Raw genomic sequence first — 20,123 nt, 5'->3', positions numbered from 1 at the left:
AGTCAATTTTAGAATATTTTCATGATACCCAAATAAAAACCTATACTGGACATTTCATGTGAATGAAATCATAATACATGCTTATTTATGACTGGCTTCTTAGGATAATGTTTTCAAAGTTCAGGCCTCCTTTTTAATCTTATTGGAAAGAAATTTTGTTTTAAGTTTCTCCATGTGGATTTGATTTTTTCTTTTTACTCTAAAGGATAGATGTTATTTTACTTGATGTTTAGATCTTGTTATTAATGATAAGATATGAATTAAACATGTGGAAAACAGTAAATGTAGGTAGAAAAACTTTTTTGTAAAACAGTAAATATGAAAATGATTATTATTTCAGGGATTCCTTAGCAACATGTACGTCTTGTATACACAGTTTTAAAACTATAGTGATATTAATGTCTGAGTATAAAAAGAATCTAATATTTGTCAAAAAGCATATATATTTTTAAACTTTATTAAGACAAAAGTAATATTTCTTTTGAAAAAAATCTATTTAGCAATTCATGTTTAAAATCCCACACACTTATCTCTATTGTAGTATAGAATATACATTATATTCCAAGGACTCAACCAATGAAAACTGATGTGTGTATTCTCACTTAAAGAAAAAAAAACACTAAAGAAAAAAAAAGGAAGGGGTACATCTGGGCGACTTAGTCAGTTAAGTGTCTGACTCTTGATTTTGGCTAAGGTCATAACCTCATTGTTCGTGAGATCAAACCCCCCATCGGGCTCTGTGCTGACAGCGCGGAGCCTGCTTGAGATTCTCTTTCTCCCTCTCTCTCTCTCTGCCCCTTCCCTGCTTGCACACATGCACATGCTCTCTCCCTCTCAAAAATCAATAAACTTTAAAGCAAGAACAAACACTGAATATATTTTCTTCACACCATCTACCCGCATTACAAGAAGGATCATACTCTGTTTTCATAGTTCTTTATTATATCTCTTTTTATTTTTTTATTTTTTTTTTTAATTTTTTTTTTCTTCAAAGTTTATTTATTTTTGGGACAGAGAGAGACAGAGCATGAACAGGGGAGGGGCAGAGAGAGAGGGAGACACAGAATCGGAAACAGGCTCCAGGCTCTGAGCCATCAGCCCAGAGCCTGACGCGGGGCTCGAACTCCCGGACCGCGAGATCATGACCTGGCTGAAGTCGGACGCTTAACCGACTGCGCCACCCAGGCGCCCCTATTATATCTCTTTTTAGAACACATTTAATATGTTTTCCAACTTGATTGAAGTAGAGTAAATTGCATATATGTAAAATATACAATTTGATCAGTTTTGACAGAGGTGTATGACCCTGAGACCATTACCACAATGAATATATACATTATCCCAAAAGTTTCCTTGAGTACATGTTTAAATCTGACTTATATTTCGGCTCTTTGTTTAAGTACATGTGCCCCATATTGAATTATCACTTGTGAGCTGGAACCATGTTGTCCTTTCTTTGCAATTTCTCTTAATAAATAGAAATTTCTCTTAATAAATTATCTTAATAAATAGGCAATCAGAAAAGATTTGATGGGGCGCCTGGGTGGCGCAGTCGGTTAAGCGTCCGACTTCAGCCAGGTCACGATCTCGCGGTCCGGGAGTTCGAGCCCCGCGTCAGGCTCTGGGCTGATGGCTCCGAGCCTGGAGCCTGTTTCCGATTCTGTGTCTCCCTCTCTCTCTGCCCCTCCCCCGTTCATGCTCTGTCTCTCTCTGTCCCAAAAATAAATAAAAAACGTTGAAAAAAAAAATTTTAAAAAAAAAGAAAAGATTTGGTAAATTAGCACAGTAATGGAAGCTTTCTTTTGGGAAAAAAATAGTGTATAGTCACTTAATTTAGCAAAAGAATTTCAATACCTTTTACTGTAATGTGACTACTTTTGTTTGACCTGGAGCTTTTTATAGATATTTAAAAGAATATTTCAGAATACATTATTGTTGTTATACAATTCCTTGCCTTTTCTGTGTGACAGATAAATGCCAAGAAACTTGCTTATTAAGCATGCGGTTCTTAAATCATACCATGTGTAATCTTTTGAGTGACTGTTTATAATTTTATGACATTTAAAGATATTCTGACTTTATTTTCACTCTATTTTTTCTTAGCTCATCCCTTCTTTTAAATGGGAAACAAATCCATGTGGCTTATTGGAAAGAATCTGACAAGTTGTTGTTAATTGGCCTGCCTGCTGAAGAGTAAGTTGAGATCTTTGTTTACCTTAAAACCTTTTCTAATATATTGCTAACAAAATCTGTTTCATTAAAACTATGACATTTTTGTCAAAAGGCAAACTCCTTTAAACAGTCTTATGTTGGGGCACCTAGCTGGCTCAGTCTGGTTAAACCTCCAACTTCAGCTCAGGTCATGATCTCATGGTTGGTGGGTTTGAGTCCTGCATCGGGCTCTGTGCTGTCAGCTCAGAGCCTGGAACCTGCTTCAGATTCTGTGTCTCCCTCTCTCTCAGACCCTCCCCTGCGTATGTTCTGTCTCTCTCTCTCTCTCAAAAATGAATAAACATTAAAAAAAAATTTTAATAAAAAAATAGTCTTATGTTTTAAATATCTGTTCCACCAGTGCAATAGCTACCTATGTTAATTTGATATTAAAAATATAAAAAGCGCTGGGAACACCCAGCTAGACCAATTAGTAAGAAGAAGGACTTTCAACACACTTTCTTATGAGATGTGGCCAGTGTGAAGGTGGCTGAGAGATGACCTTCTCTGCTCAAACTTTTGACAAGATCGTGGTTTGGATTTTGTGTGTTCGGTTTTTTACTGTTGGAGATTTTGGAAAATTAAAAGTCAAGGAAAAAGGTGTTTGGCCCTGATGTTGAGCACCTTTGACAAAATACAGTTGACCCTTAAACAACGTGGATTTGAATTGTGCTGATCCACTTATATGTGGGTTGTTTTCAATAAATATATTAGAAGGTTTTTTGGAGATTTGTGACAGTATGAGAAAGCTCACAGATGAACTACATAGTCTAGAAATATTGAAAATTTTGAGAAAAAGTTACATACGTCATGAATGCATAAAATATGTGTAGATACAGTCTGTTTTATCATTTACTACCATAAAATATACACAGATCTATTATTAAAAGTTAAAATTTATCAAAACTTAAACAAATACTTATATGGAGCTATTCGCAATTGAGAGAAGTGTAAACAAATGTAAAGATGCATTATTAAATCATAACTGCATAAAATTAACCATAGCACATACTGTACTACTGGAATAATCTTACTGCTATCTCCTATTGCTGCTGTTGCAGTGACCTCAAGTGTTACCTACTTACAACCCCCCGTGACGTTAATCATCTCTGTGTGAGCAGTTTGTCTTTCCAGTAAATTGCAGTAAAAAGTGATTTCTTGCAGTTCTTGCATATTTTTCTTCGTGCAATAGTGTAAACCTTGAATAACACCGTGGGACCCATATGAAATGCCACTAGTAATGCTGGAAATGCTCCCAAGAAGCAGACAAAAGTTAGGACATTACAAGAAAAAGTTAAATTGCTTGATATGTACTATTGATTGAGATCTGCAGCTGCAATTGGCCACCATTTCAACATAAATAAATCCTGCATGAGGGCCATTGTAAAAAAGGAAAGGAAATTCCTGAAGCTATCACTACAGTTAGGCCAGCAGGTGCAAAAACATTGCACTTTCTGTGTAAAGATCTTATTATCTCGTATTGAAAAAGCAATTTTTATGTAGGTGCAGGATTGCTAGAAGGAAGGCATACCTATAGACTAATATGATTTAAGAAAAAGCGGTCATGATATGACAACTTAAGGCAAAGGGAAGGTTAAGGATCTAAAGCAGGAGAATTTAATGCCAGCACAAAGGATGGTCTGGCTATTTTAGAAGCAGGTTTAGCTTTAAAAATGTCAAGATATCAGGAGAAGCAGATTCTGCTAAGAGACTGCAGATGACTTCCCAGATGTCATTAAAAAAATCAGTGAGGAGGAAGGATATCTGCCTCAAGGTTTTTTGTTTTTTGTTTTTTAATGTTTATTTATTTTTGAGAGCGTGCAAGTGGGAGAGGGGCAGAGAGAGGGGGACAGAGGATCCGAAGCGGGTCCTGCAATGACATCAGCAAGCCCAATGTGGGGCTTGAATTCATGAACCCCAAGATCATGACCTGAGCTGAAGTCACACACTCAACCAACTGGGCCATCCAGGTGCACCTCAAGGTTTTTAATACAGACAAAAGTGCCCTATTCTGGGAGAAAGAAAAATGTTGCATAGGACATTAGTTAAGAAGAAAAGTGAGCACCAGAATTTAAGGTGGGAAGGAATAGGCTAACTCTGTTTTGTGAAGACACAGTCAGGTTTATGATTAGGACTGCCCTTATGTATAAAGCTGCTAAGCCCCAAACCTTGAAAGGAAAAGATAAACACCAGTTGCCAGTCTTTTGGTTGTACAACAAGAAGGCCTGGGCAATGAGAATCCTTTTTCTGAACTGGTTCTGTTGATGCTTTGCCCCTGAAGTCAGGAAGTACTTCACCAGTAAGGGACTGCCTTTGAAAGTTCTTTTGATATTGGACAATGCCCCTGGCCACCCAGAACCCCATGAGTTCAGTACCAAAGATGTCAGTCTACTTGCCCCCAAACAAAACATCTCCAATTTAACCTCTAGATCAAGGGGTCACAAGGGCCTTTAGACATCATTACACATGATACTCTATGGAAAGGATTGTCAATGCCGTGGAGGGGGACCCCAATAGAACATCATGAAAGTCTGGAAGGACTACACCACTGAAGATGCCATTGTTGTTATAGAAAAAGCCACAAAAGTCATCAGTCCTGAAACAATAAATTCTTGCTGGAGAAAATTGTGTCCAGATGTTGTGCATGACTTCACAAGATTTATGACAGAGCCAATTAGGGAAATCATGAAAGAGATTGTGGATCTGGCAAAAAGGTGGCAGGGCAGGGAAGTGAAGGGTTTCAATATAAAGATCTTACAAAATTTCAAGAGCTAATAGACACCACACCTGAGGAATGAACAGAAGATGACTTAATGGAAATGTGCCATCTCCACACATGGCCACATCCAATGCCAGCAAACAAATTGACACTAGACAATCCGGCCGTAACGTTCTAATTATTCAGGACTGCTTTTGACCTTTTTTATGACACAAACCCTTCTATGATATGGGCACTAATAATAAAGCAAATGGTGGAAGAAGTTTTGATAACATATAGGAATATTTTTAGAGAAACGAAAAAGCAGAAAAGTCAGAAAGAAATTACGATATATTTCTGTAAAGTTACACCAAGTGTGCCTGCCTCTCCTGCCTCCCCTTGCACCTCCACATCTGCTTATGCCACTCCTGAGACAGCAAGACCAACCCCTCCTCTTCCTCCTCCTTCTCCGCCTATTCAATATGAAGATAAGGAGGATGAAGATCTTTATGATGATCCACTTCCACTTAATGAATAGTAGATAATCATTATGCCATACAGTTAATAAACTTATCTGTTGTGCATTTGTGTGTCTTCATGCAAATCAATATTTGCGAAAATCTAATAATTGTACAGCAAGAACTGTGTCATCATCATCGTTGTGTAAGTATTCATCTTGTAGACATCGCATGCAAGATTTCTGTGGAAGGGAATAGTCTATCCTTATAGAGGCATAAGATGATTGATATTTAATATAAAATTAATAATGTGTTAGTTTTCTTACTGCTTTATAACTTTGCTTTTTGCTTTTCTGCAGCAGTGTTTCCAGTATTGTGTTTATGAATATAATACAGTGTGCCCTAAAAAATTTTTAATGATTTACTCTCTAGTCTATAGGCTAGGCTACCATGAAGTAATACTATCAATTATACTAGGCTACCATAAAGAAATCATATTGCTCTTTCTTCATTATCAACACATAAGTTGTCTGTAAATAAATATGAATTTCTTTTTAACATCTTTTCATTTTGGGTGTCTAGTGTTAGTAATATGTGTAAATCTACAGTGTTTTGTATCGCATAAGACCGTATTAATGTAGGTACTGACAGATGATTCATCTTGTAAACAGATGATACAAACTTATGGTATCAATTTCTCTTCTTACGATTTTCTTAATAACATTTTCTTTCCTCTAGCTTGCTTTATTGTAAGAATACAGTATATAATACATACAAGATATGTGTTAATTAACTGTTATCATAAGGCTTCCAGTCAACAGTAGGCTATTATTATTTAAGTTTTGGGGAAGTTAAAATTTATACTTGATTTTCAGTTGCCTGGGGTGTAGGGACTCCTAACCTCTGCATTGTTCAAAGGTCAACTGTAATGAATATTTAACTTTAAAGTGACTTCTCTAATGGTATGTTTTATATTATTATTTTCACCTTCTTAAATTTTAATTTTAATGTATATATTATTTTTATAGTTGGAGATAAGAGCTGGATTGATGTTTATGAGTAGAATGTGAACCCAGGGACTACGTTAGGTATTTTACATTCATTAATCTCATTTAATCTTCAAAATCAGCTCCAGATGTACATCATGATCTCTGGCCCCATTTTATAAATGAGGAAAGTAAAACCAAGAGAAGATTAAATAACTTGCTAAAGATCACAAAACTAACAAGAAGCAGAATTGGAAATTGAAGGAGAGTCTTTCTGAATTATTTCTGAAACTACATTGCTTCCCTAATGTCATAAGACATTAAAAGCTGGGGGGGGGGGAATGGGGTAGGAATATGGAGAACTGCCCCCAAGGAGAGGTTTTTAATTATTGTTAGACTAGTCTTATGTCCCTGTTCAATGATTTTTTAAAACTTGTAATTTAGATTCTTCCCTGCTTTAAAAAAAAAAAATGGACAACTTCTATTAAACTATTAACACATTTTAGTTTTAACCTTTTGGTGCATAGAACTATCATATATTATCTACCAAATAGTAATCAAATATCAAAATAAATACTATATTATGTGACTGACACAACGTTAGAGAATACCAGTTTAGATAACTTTTCTTTTGGTGTTGCTTTATGCTTCCCAAGGAAGAAAAAAGTAGACCTCAAAAAAATGCATTATACAGCTACTCTAGACATGAATATGACTATTTTCTATTATTGATGATTTTGTTAACAAGATTTCTTTCATTATATAACAGTGTATTAGTTATCTATTCCTAGGTAACAAATTACACCAAAATTTAGGGACTTAAAACAGCAGACATTTATTATCTCATAGGTGTCTTTGTGAGTCAGGAATTCATGAACGACTTAGCTGGGTAGTTCTGACTCAGGATCTGTCTTGAGGTTGCAGTCAAAATGTTGTCCAGGGATACAGTTATTTGAAGGCTTAACTGAAGCTAGAGCATCTGCTTCCAAGATGGCTTACACACATAGCCATTGTTGAGAGACCTTAGTTCCTTGCCAAATGGGTCTCTCCTGTAGAGCTGTTGGAATGTCCTCACATGTCAGCTGGCTTCCCCCCAAAGCAAGTTATGGAGAAATAGATTTCTCCAAAACAGAGAAAGAGGGGAAGCTGACTTAGTCTTATAAATGACGCAGTCATTTCCACTATATACTATTTGTTAGGAGTAAGTTGCTAAGTCCAGCCCACACTCAAGGGAAGGGCAATTAAGCTCTACCTCTAGAGAGGAAGAGTAGTGAACAATCTGTTGACATGTTTTCATACCACAAACAGGAACTCCAAAGGAGACTATGGTGAAAAATTATCCAAATGATTGTGCTTTAAACATGTCTAATTTTGGACAAAAGGTTATATGATCTGTCATGAATGTATGATTCAAAAATTTTTTTAATTTCATTTATTTCTGTTCTAGTCTTTATTTTTTTTTCCTTCTGTTGACTTCGGGCTTTGTTCTTCTTTTTCTAGTTCCTTTAGGATGTAAGGTTAGGTTGTTATTTGATACTTTTTTAGTTATCAAAGTAGGCCTGTATTGCTATAAATTTCCCTCCTAGAACAGCCTTTGCTGCATCCCCAAGATTTTGACCATTGTGTTTTCATTTTCATTTGTCTCCATGTATTTCCTGTGTGTTTCAAAATGTTTAACTTGAAGGATAATGGTGCTGTGACATATACTACATGGTGACTCCCTTAACCAGCTAATTTGTATTTTTCTGACTCAAAAGAGACTATGATGAACCCTGCTAGAATACTGCCTTATGTCAATGGGTCGGATTATGAAAAAACTGAGTTGTTTTGAAAGTATGGGTTTACAAGAATTGGAGAACACTCATTATAAATTACTTTAGGATAAAATAATTATGCTTAGACTTTTATAGTGGCCCAAACAGCAAAAGAAAGAAAACAGAAAATACAATGGTAAGCTGAAGGTAGTGTAGACAGACACAGGGAAAAGGAAGGCCCTGCTAAGGAACTGAGCAGAGGCTGCTCAGCCACATTCTGATGCTATCAGCCAAATTAATTATGCAGATAGAGACAGTTTCCAGGCAAGGTTTTACCCTGAAGCCAAAAAAAAAAAAAAAAAAAAAAAAAAAAAAGGCTGTCCCAGCTGAGCTGAGCTCTGAATTAAGGTTGTGCTGCATAGGGGATGCTCTAGCCAATTTCCCAGTCTTTATTACTGGGTGATGGGGATAGAAAGTGTCTACCCTAAATATTAGTCATTCCTATCCTGGGGAACTTGGTTTGATAAATTAGAATGAATTTGAAGATCCCCTTTATTCTACTCTGTACCAGATTCTTTTCCTCATCCCATCTTGTTTCACATAGCCATGCAAGATAGGAATTATTATTCTACTTTGTTCAAACTGAGAAATAGAGTATGAGAGATCATGCACAAGCACCTCCTCAGTGTCAATTAATAGGTCTTTGTATCTCTAACACTGTGCATGTGGTTTGTAATGGAAGTGGCAGGCCTGGGATTTTTCTCTCATTTGTCTTAAATGCCAGTCTATGCATTTCCTTCTTTGCCACTATGCCTTTTACGAGCAAAATGAGAAAAGTGCCACCCCACAGAAGATCAGGTCAGGTGTATAATCCAGGAACATGTGTTTTCAGAGGGGAGATCATCTTCCTGTGATGGCTGCAGTGAATAGTGGGGACCCAACCAGGAAGTCATTGTGAGGTAGTAGAGAGAGTAACTTTAGAGCTAAGAAGATGGATGTCCACAGGCAGGTTCTACTCCCTTTAAGTCCTTGTACAAGTTACTTAACTTCTTGGGCCTCAGTTTACCCATTGCTATAATAGCAATAATCAGATCTACTTTGTAGAATTTTTATCAGGCTACCAAGAAAACAGTTAATTCCATTTCTTTCCTCTACTTTCTTTCCCTTCTCCCATTTGTTTAGGGCTGTCTTTTGTCACAGAAGTTGGAGGTTCGGTTGAGATCTGGGTAATACTGGAAAGTGTCAAGAATTTAGCATTTTTTTCTGAGCTCAGATACTGCACAACTTTATATGCATTAATTTAATCCTCAAAATGAACCTGAGAAGGGCTTAGTGATTATTCCCCCATTTTATACATGAGGAAACCGAACCCTAAGGAGGTATAAACAATTTCCACGTAGGTAGTGATATAAAAGTCCTTACTTGACCCATGCTAGAACTCCAAGTCTAGATATCAGAGTCTTCAGTTACTAATTCAGTGAACCATTTTACACAGCCATACTCGCAGTTGACACACAGACTTTTCACATTTCTTACATATAAAATGGAACGATGTTCTGCTTCTTTTAGATATGTATCACTTGGTTATGTTATAAATGAACAAATGTATTTTTCTTCTTTTTAGAGTTCCTCTCCCTCAGCTAAGGAGTATGATAAAAGATGTTGCCCAAACCTTAACATTTATGTATGGTTCTTTAGATAGGTAAGTATGAATTGAATCTCAAGTTTTTTGTTTGTTTGTTAAAAAAAAAAAAAAAACTTTTAACCATAGAGAACAAACTGATGGTTATCAGAGGGAAGGGAGGTGGGAGAATGGGTAAAATAGATGACTGGGATTAAGGAGTGCACTTGCTGTGATAAGCACTGGGTGATGTAGGAAAGTGTCGTATCACTATATTGCATACCTGAAATTAATATAAAAGAGTGTTAACTATACTGGAATTAAAATAACTTAATAAAAAATAATATTAAAAATAATAAAGATACCAGTGCTCCTAAAAAAATGAACCTCAAGTTTTAAGCACATGATTCCAAATCACCTTTTGCATTTAATACTTTTCCTAGTTTGGCAAGTTAGTTATTTGTTTTGTTTTGTTTTTTTCTTTCTTTCTCTGATTTTCTCATCTTTTATTACTGGCTTCATTTTACAGTTCTAGGCACTTTTTCACTTGATCTATTCATTGCTTTTTCATTTTTGGTCTCATGTTAGTTTAGCAAAATAAAGTAAAATAGTGATAAAACCATAATTATATTCTGACTTGATATATTTCTATAGAAGCAAATATAAGGGCATTTCTTCAAAACAAATACAAAAAGGAGTAAGAAGATTTTAAGTTGTGTTGTTCTCTCATTATAAGACCAGTGTCAAATGCACTGTCCTAAAATGTGATTCTTCTTTCTTAAACCAATTTTTAAATTAAAAAAAAAAAGCACTATTAAAATATATAGATGACACAGTAAAGATATTTAGTTTCATGTGTGTCATATGTTTCCTATACAATATGAATACAGTATATATATTCCCTTTTAAAATATGTGTGGGCTCATGTTATGCCTATTTTCCTGCTTCTTGTTTTTTTAACATTACAGTAAAATATGATGCATCTTTCTTGATCTAAAGGAGGCAATTTGAGGTAACTTCAGGATTTGAACACATGAAATTATGGATGAAAAAAAGATTTTTCTGTTTGTGGGATTTTTTCTAAGTTCCAGTACTTCAGAGAGCTAAAATGATACCTTTGCTTTCAAAGCCTTAAGAGTATATAAGTATAAAGATCCAAAACAGTTTATATGTCTTTCCAAACCACAGTGGTATTGGCTCTCTGTTTATCTCTTATGGATCTTTGTTACCACTGTTCTCAAAGCAGCCTGAAATAACTTTCTGTGACATTGGGACTGTGTAGTGTACAGAATTCTCCTCAATAAGCCTCTTAGGAGACACATCCCTCTCAAACCTAATTACTGGTAAGCCTTTTCCAAATGTGTGAACTACAAAAGGCCAGGCAGTCACCAACATTGTTTTTAACTTTTACTAATAAGGAAACTTTTAACCAATGAACAGTAAGGATATGGTTGTAAACTACTTCCTTAAATTTACACCGGGTGAGCAAACCTTGCTATGTCTTACCTTAACTGAAGCTTCATGTTTTCATAAAAACAGAGATAATTAAAGATTAAATTCCTGAGATGAATTCCATAACTTAAGACAATCATTTGGGGTTGTTCTGCAAATTCCAAATGGACGAGGTTATGAGCAGAGGGACTCTTCATTTCTGTGAATTTCATTTTGAAATTTAGCTTTCTTTTACTTGGAAGTATCACCAAATTGGCAGCGAGTTTTAGTTTCTTCTTGTTCTAGTGAGAATTGGAAAGGCAAACTAAAATAATGAATGTTAAGATCCGTTGAGTTCTTACGACCAAGAAGCAGTATGGATCCAAGATGTTGTTAATAGTCATTTTGTAGTAATTTTTAATAAGGTTTTTTCTAATTATGAAAGATATTAAAGGCCCATTATGAAAAATTATGAAAAGATTAAGAAGTCCAAAGAGTTAATTTTTTTATTTTTTTAAGTTGTGAGCTATTTAGTTCCTGTGACCCACAGAAAAGTGATTATGTATTAACAAGTTTAGGGGCACCTTTGTGGCTCAGTGGGTTAAATCTCTGACTCTTGATTTCTGCTTGGGTCATGATCTCATGGTCATGAGATCAAGCCCTGCATTGGACTCCGTGCTGGGTGTGGAGCCTACTTAAGATTCTCTCTCTTCCTCTTCCTTTACCCCTCCCCTACTCATGCTCTCTCTCCAAAAAAAAAAAAAAAAAAAAAAAAAAAAAAAAAAAAAAAAAAAGTTTAGTATTGTGATCATATTAAAGATAGATTTCCTCCACTATTCCTAGCAAAACTATCAGCAGACTCTAAACAGTCTGTCTCCAAAACATACCTCAAATCCATTCATTTCTCTCCATCCTCACTATCACCTTGTACAGCCACCACCATCTCTCACTGCTATAACAATCTCCATTCTTGCCACTTTAATAAATTTCCAGGGATGTTGGCCTGTAGTTCTCTTTTTTTGCTTGGTCTCCATCTGGTTTGGGAATCAAAGTAATGCTGGCTTCATAGAATGAGTCGGGACGTTTTCCTTCCCTTTCTGTTTTTTGGAGCAACTTGAGAAGGAAAGGTATTATCTCTGCTTTAGATATCTGGTAGAATTCCCCAGGGAAGCCATCTGGTCCTGGACTCTTATTTGGAAGTTTTGTGATAACTGATTCAATTTCTTCACTAGTTATGGGTCTGTTAAAATTTTGTTTCTTCCCATTTGAGTTTTGGAAGTACTTGAGTTTTGGAAGTACTTCCCGTTTGAGTTTTGGAACTACAGGCCAATATCCCTGATGAATATGGATGTAAAAGTTCTCAACAAGATACTAGCAAATCGAATTCAACAATATATAAAAAGAATTATTCACCATGATCAAGTGGGATTCATTCCTGGGCTGCAGGGCTGGGTCAATATTCGCAAATCAATCAATTTGATACATCACATTAATAAAAGAAAAGATAAGAGCCATGTGATCCTGTCAATCAATGCAGAAAAAGCATTTGAAAAATTCAGCATTCTTTCTTAATAAAGACCGTCGAGAAAGTCGGGATAGAAGGAACATACTTAAACATCATAAAAGCCATTTATGAAAAGCCCACAGCTAATATCATCCTCAATGGGGAAAAACTGAGAGCTTTCCCCCTGAGGTCAGGAACACAACAGGATGTCCACTCTCACCGCTGTTGTTTAACATAGTGTTGGAAGTTCTAGCATCAGCCATCAGACAACAAAAGGAAATCAAAGTCATCATAATTGACAAAGATGAAGTCAAGCCTTTCACTTTTTGCAGATGACATGATACTATACATGGAAAACCTGATAGACTCCACCAAAAGTCTGCTAGAACTGATACATGAATTCAGCAAAGTTGTAGGATACTAAATTAATGTACAAAATCAGTTGTATTTTTATACACCAATAATGAAGCAACAGAAAGACAAATAAAGAAGCTGATCCCATTCACAATTGCACCAAGAATCATAAAATACCTAGGAATAAACCTAACCAAAGACGTAAAAGATCTGTATGCTGAAAACTATAGAAAACGTATGAAGGAAATTGAAGAAGATACAAAGAAATGGAAAAACATTCCATGCTCATGGGTTGGAAGAATAAATATTGTTAAAATGTCAATACTACACTATCAACAATAGCCAAAGTATGGAAAGAGCCCAAATGTCCATGGATGGATGAATGGATAAAGAAGAGGTGGTATATCTATACAATGGAGTATTACTTGGCAATGAATAAGAATGAACCCTTGCCATTTGCAACTACGTGGATGGAATTGGAGGGCATTATGCTAAGTGAAATTAGTCAGAGAAAGACAAAAATCATAGGACTTCACTCATATGAGGACTTTAAGAGACAAAACACATGAACATAAGGGAAAGGAAACAAAAATAATATAAAAATTATATTATAATAATAGGGAGGGGGACAAAACAAAAGAGACTCATAAATATGGAGAACAAACTGAGGGTTACTGGAGGGTTGTGGGAGGGGGGATGGGCTAAATGGGTAAGGGGCACTAAGGAATCTACTCCTGAAATCATTGTTGCACCATATGGTAACTAATTTGGATGTGAATTTAAAAAAAATTTTTTTTAAATGTCAATACTACCCAAAGCAATCTACACATTCAATGTAATCCCCATCAAAATTGCACCAGCATTCTTCTCAAAGCTAGAAACAAACAATCCTAAAATTTGTATGGAACCACAAAAGACCCCAAATAGCCAAAGTAATATTGAAGAGGAAAACCAAAGCAGGAGGCATCACCATCCCAGACTTTAGCCTTTACTATAAAGCTGTAATCATCAAGACAGTATGGTATTGGCACAAAAACAGACACATAGACCAATGGAATAGAATAGAGACTCCGGAATTGGACCCACAAATGTAGGGCCAACTAATCTTTGACAAAGCAGGAAAGAATATCCAATGGAAAAAAGACAGTCTCTTTAACAAATGGTGATGGGAGAACTGGACAGCAACATGCAGAAGAATGAAACTAGACCACTTTCTTACACCATTCACAAAAATAAACTCAAAATGGATGAAGGACCTGAATGTGAGACAGGAAACCATCAAAACTCTAGAGGAGAAAGCAAGAAAAAACCTCTCTGACCTCAGCCGCAGCAATTTCTTACTCAACACATCTCCAAAGGCAAGGGAATTAAACGCAAAAATGAACTATTGGGACCTCTTCAAGGTAAAAAGCTTCTGCACAGCAAAGGAAACAACCAACAAAAGTAAAAGGCAACTGATGGAATGGGAAAAGATATTTGCAAATGACATATCAGACAAAGGGCTAGTATCCAAAATCTATAAAGAACTTTCCAAACTCCACACCCAAAAAACAAATAATCCAGTGAAGAAATGGGCAGAAAACACAAATAGACACTTTTCTAAAGAAGACATCCAGAGGACCAACAGGACATGAAAAGATGCTCAACATCACTCCTTATCAGGGAAATATAAATCAAAACCACACTGAGATAACACCTCACTCTGGTCAGAGTGGCTAAAATGAACAAATCAGGAGACTATAGATGCTGGAGAGGATGTGGAGAAATGGGAACCCTCTTGCACTGTTGGTGGGAATGCAAACTGGTGTAGCCGCTCTGGAAAACAGTGTGGAGGTTCCTCAAAAAATTAAAAATAGACCTACCCTATGACCCAGCAGTAGCACTGCTAGGAATTTACCCAAGGGATACAGGAGTGCTGATGCATAGGGGCACTTGTACCCCAATGTTTATAGCAGCACTTTCAGCAATAGCCAAATTATGGAAAGAGCCTAAATTCATCAGCTGACGAATTGATAAAAAAGTTGTGGTTTATATATACAATGGAATACTACTTGACAATGAGAAAGAATGAAATCTGACCATTTGTAGCAATGTGGATGGAACTGGAAAGTATTATGCTAAGTGAAATAAGTCAGGCAGAAAAAGACAGATGCCATATGTTTTCACTCTGATGTGGATCCTGAGAAACTTAACAGAAGACCAGGGGGGAGAGGAAGGGGGGAGGGGAGTTACAGAGAGGGAAGAAGGCAAACCATAAGAGACTCTTAAATACTGAGAAAGAACTGAGGGTTGATGGGGAGTGGGGGAGAGGGGAAAGTGGGTGATGGGCATTTAGGAAGGCACCTGTTGGGATGAGCACTAAGTGTTGTATGGAAACCAGTTTGACAATAAACTATGTTTATTAAAAAAAAAAAAAATTCCAAATGCGGTTAAAGCAGTCTTTTTACATTATAATCTGGCTCCTACATATCTTTCTGATTTCAGATCTCAAACCACATTTCCCCTCTGGCTGGTCTGTGGACACCCTGGCCACACTTGTTCCACACTAGGGCTTTTGCGCTCTTTTCTCTCCCTAGATCTTCTTGACATTGGGATCTCAGCTAAATTTCGATTCTCAAAGACTCTTCCCCAACTTTTGATATAAAATAACCAACCAGTTACATCACCCATTCACATGATCTTGTTCTCTGTATATCTCTTTGTACAAGTTCTTGTTTTTACTCTTTGTTCATTGGTTGTCTTTCTCCATTAGAACATGAGCTCCACAGAAGCAGAGACCTTGTCTTTTGTCTTGATATTTTTACTGCGGTACCTCCAGCAAGGAGAATAGTGCCTAGAACATAGTTGGCACTCAAGCAATTTGTTGAATGAATCCATGAATATTATTCTGATGTATTAATGGTACATATACTAGCTATTGTGTTATCAAGCAGGCTATTCCAATGAATAGTTGCAGGCAATGCTCTATTATTTTTACATAACTAAAGTCAAGTGTTTAGTGTGTGTGTCTCTCTCTCTATCTCTTTTTCGGTTCTTCAGTAGTGTTGCCTACATTAGTGAAGAGGGGAAAAATAACTTAGGCTAATTATGTGATGTGCTTACTGTGTTCAGTAAGTAATAAGTATAATAAATAAATAAAGTACTAAGTACTTTGCATGCAAGTCAGATTGTATTATCCCCATTTTTAGAGTTGGAAACAAAAGTTCAAAGAACTTTTCCTGAGATAACTACCTGGTAAAAGCAATGATAAGATTCAAAGACAAATATGTTCTATTACAAAGCTCAAAATTTCTTTATTATTCCATCCTGCCTGAAAGATATTGAGAGGTTAAATGGTTAAGAGATAAGGTAAAAGCAACATTTTTTTACAAACATTACATTTTTTTACAAAAAGGTTACTTCAGTCCATTTTGTTGTAGATATACCGCTTGTGTTAGCCCTGTGGTTCTTCCATAATACCATCTACTCAGTGCATTTGAAAGTAGGTTTTCGGTGCAATAACATTATAGCAGTAATTTTTTTTTAATTTTTTTTAACATTTCTATTTATTTTTGAGACAGAGAGAGACAGAGCATGAACGGGGAGGGGCAGAGAGAGAGGGAGACACAGAATCGGAAGCAGGCTCCAGGCTCTGAGCCATCAGCCCAGAACCCGACGCGGGGCTCGAACTCACGGACCGCGAGATCGTGACCTGAGCTGAAGTCAGATGCTTAACCGACTGAGCCATCCAGGCGCCCCTAGCAGTAATTCTTCATAAGGGAGAGGAGGAAGGAAGAGAGCCTATGTATTTGGGAAAGATCCACTCTCCTAGGGACATACAAAAGATGACCACTATTTCCGTATGTTTTTCTGACTTACAGCTGTTGTTTCTTCAGTGCCTTTTGCCAGGTTGAGAATGTTCCTCGTCTGGATCATTTTTTCATCTTGTTCTTTCAAAGAGCACTTCAGCCTACTAAACTACATTCCAGTGCCAGTTTGAACGCACAACAATATGATGCTTCCAGTGCAGTGCTTTTAGACAGTCTCCCCGGAGTTCGGTGGCTCACACTTCCACAGGAAATCAAGGTAATTTTGGGTGTCATAAATAAAAATCAGAACCAGTTGCCTTGTAATTTTTTATCTTCTCTCTTTTTTAGCCTTTTTGTATTTTCAGGATTGTGGGTAAGAGTTGAAGCCATTGATTGATGAAGTAGGTGATCCAGTACAGTGAACTTAGACAAATATTTCTTTCTAAACAGAAATTAGCTCTCTCATCTTACTGTAACATTTAAGCATTTTCTAAATTTGTAATACTTCTCAGAAATCATAATTATATGGTGTGACTTGCTTTTGTTTGTTTATCAGATGTTCTTTTTTTTTTAATTTTTTTTTTTTTAACCTTTATTCACTTTTGAGAGACAGAGAGAGACAGCATGAGCGGGGAAGGGACAGAGAGAGGGAGACACAGAATCTGAAACAGGCTCCAGGCTCTGAGCTGTCAGCACAGAGCCCAACGTGGGGCTCAAACTCATGAACTGCAAGATCATGACCTGAGCTGAAGTCAGACGCTCAACCGACTGAGCCACCCAGGCGCCCCAGATGGTTTTTTTTTTTTTAATGTCATTTTTCTTAAGGTACACTGGAATAATTAAGAGAGTAGATACTTTGTTCTCTTAAGGAATGTGAAGAAACAATTATTTTAACCTTGTACATTAGCCTACAGAGTTCAGTAGCAGGAATAGCAGCCTGTAAGCATTAATATCTGTGAGATCAGAATTAACAAGTGGGTACTTTTCTTGTTGTCTATTATTTTTTACAAGAGCACCAAAGCCACAAAAAGGAGTACATGAAATATTTGCTAGATACAGAAAAATGCAGGTCACAAATGAGTAATAAGTCATAGAGTGTGAAAAGTATTGAAAGGCATGACTAATGTTTCCAAAGCTTTTGTCATCTCAGTAAGACACAGTTTGTGAAATAGTCCTGCAGAGAGTGCCTTGGCCTTTAAAAAGAAAAGGAAAAGGAAAAAAAAGGATTCTTTTCCACAAATCGCATTTATGCCACAAGCTTTAACTGCCTAGTTTTCAATTTATATATATGTATTACAGATTAAACTACAGATTAAATTTATTCTGTTTTTAAATTTTGAATGTTTCATGGAAGAACAAACACATGAAAGAGTTCGGGCAATTTCCATAGAAACAAAAGCTAAATCCTAAGTAAGATTTTTCTAATAACCCTGTAGGGTAGCTAAACTGTGCCAGGTTCCAGGGGAACACTTTTCTTCATGTTTTAATCCATAAATAAAGATTAAAAGTCCTTTTATATAGAACATAGGAAAGAGACAGGGAAGAATGATTATTTTCCAGGGATCTAACTGTTGAGAAATATACAGCAATAGAGGGGGAAAAAAAAAAAACCTCAAAATAGATTGGGTACATTAAGATGGGTTATTTTCCTGTAAGAATTTTGATAGGTTCAAAAATTTCCTAATTCAAAACTAGAAAGCAATTTTTTAACCTCATAAGTTATTTTGCATTGAATACAGAGTGAAGTTCATTTTGTAATAATTGAGATTTAATTGAAAAATGACAATATGTTAAATAATTTTTTTCCATGTAATTGCAAAGCTTAAAACAACATGTTCTATTTTTGGACATTTCTTAAATATCACAAAGGAGAAAGATACTTATTCAATTCTTCAAGTGATTATTAAGCACTTTTATGAGGCCATTACTAAACAATAACCGAGTTAAATGGTTGTGGTTTTTTGTTTTTTGATTTTTGTTTTTTTCCCACATAGATGGAACTAGACACAGCATTGAGTGACTTAGAGTCTGCAGATTTTGCTGAACTGGTAAGAAAGCCAGTGGACTTTAGGCTTAATGTTGATTTCATATATTGTAAATCAGCCATTATTCTAAATATTTTTCAAGTGGGCATGTAATAATCTTGAAATACGTAGCATTGGATCTCTATTTTGACATGAACAAAATTTATTTTCCTTGCCTTAAAAAAACTTCTTATTTATTTAATATTTATTTATTTATTTATTTATTTATTTATTTATTTTGATGTTTATTTATTTTTGAGAGAGAGCAGAGGAGGGGCAGAGAGAGAGGGAGACACAGAATCCGAAGTAGGCTTCAGGCTCCAAGCTGTCAGCACAGAGCCTGACACGGGGCTCGAATCCATGGACCATGAGATCATGACCTGAGCTGAAATCAAGAGCTGAATGCTTAATTGACTGAGCCACCCAGGCGCCCCACTTATGTTCTGTTCTTAAATGTCTCTAATCAACAGTATCTTATAAGAATAAAAAATAAGATTGCTTTCAGCCAAAAATATATGCACATTATTTTTCACCCTAATACCCTAGTATGTTCATTTCTAAAGAAGGCACTATGAAAAGTTCAGTTACTAAAGAATATAATTGCCATTTTTAATTATTATAGCTTTACTAGGATTTTTTTAATCATGAAAAACAAAGAATATAAATCCACTGTGGTTTTGCTCCCCCAGTCTGAGGACTACTATGACATGAGGCGGCTGTATACAATTTTAGGATCTTCTCTATTTTACAAGGTAAGTTGAAGTCTGAAATTTTTATAAATGTCCAACTGCCATATGAAGAGACCTAAAGTAAATTTTCTCAAACTTCTACAAACATGAAAAATACATTTATCTCTTTTCCTTTGAATGTAGTTACCATAAAATTAAGGTCTTCAAAAAAACCCAGTACCTACAGATTTACAAATACAATAAATATTTTTTATATTATTACATTCATTACATACATTGCATTTGCAGATGTATAAGCAGAAACAGTAATGGAGGAACCAAGTGCGTAGGAGAGAAGAGCAATACTCTCTCGGTTTCTTTTTGCAGCAGTGCACTTTTTTTCTTATCCTCAGACATAACCATGTATCTTTTTAGTAAATCTTCTAACATTTCATTGACTTCCATGCAAAGCAAATTAAGCATCAAATGAATTTAAGTGTTTTGGCACTTCAACAAGATTTTTAAACATGATTTAAAACATATCTAAAAAAGAATCAGACAGTACAGAATGGTACACAGTGAAAAGTAAGTCTGTCCTCACTGTAACTTCTCTTCTCCACTTTCCA

The 20,123-nt window shown here is 35.9% G+C and overlaps 1 protein-coding gene across 1 annotated transcript in view; it reads left to right on the top strand.

The window, feature by feature from the left end:
* INTU (inturned planar cell polarity protein) overlaps positions 1–20,123 on the top strand; it is an 89,209-nt gene that overhangs the window by 43,218 nt on the left and 25,868 nt on the right. Inside the window, exons 6-10 of the mRNA XM_030313108.1 lie at positions 2,104–2,193; positions 9,732–9,809; positions 16,893–17,082; positions 18,800–18,853; positions 19,519–19,581. Of these exons, the coding sequence (XP_030168968.1) occupies positions 2,104–2,193; positions 9,732–9,809; positions 16,893–17,082; positions 18,800–18,853; positions 19,519–19,581 (475 nt within the window). The remainder of the gene's footprint in view (positions 1–2,103; positions 2,194–9,731; positions 9,810–16,892; positions 17,083–18,799; positions 18,854–19,518; positions 19,582–20,123) is intronic.

Source organism: Lynx canadensis, chromosome B1 (assembly GCF_007474595.2).
Source record: "Lynx canadensis isolate LIC74 chromosome B1, mLynCan4.pri.v2, whole genome shotgun sequence".
Classification (NCBI taxonomy): domain Eukaryota; kingdom Metazoa; phylum Chordata; class Mammalia; order Carnivora; family Felidae; genus Lynx; species Lynx canadensis.
The sequence above is the reverse complement of the archived record's forward strand: the minus strand, read 5'-3'. Positions and strand labels throughout refer to the sequence as shown.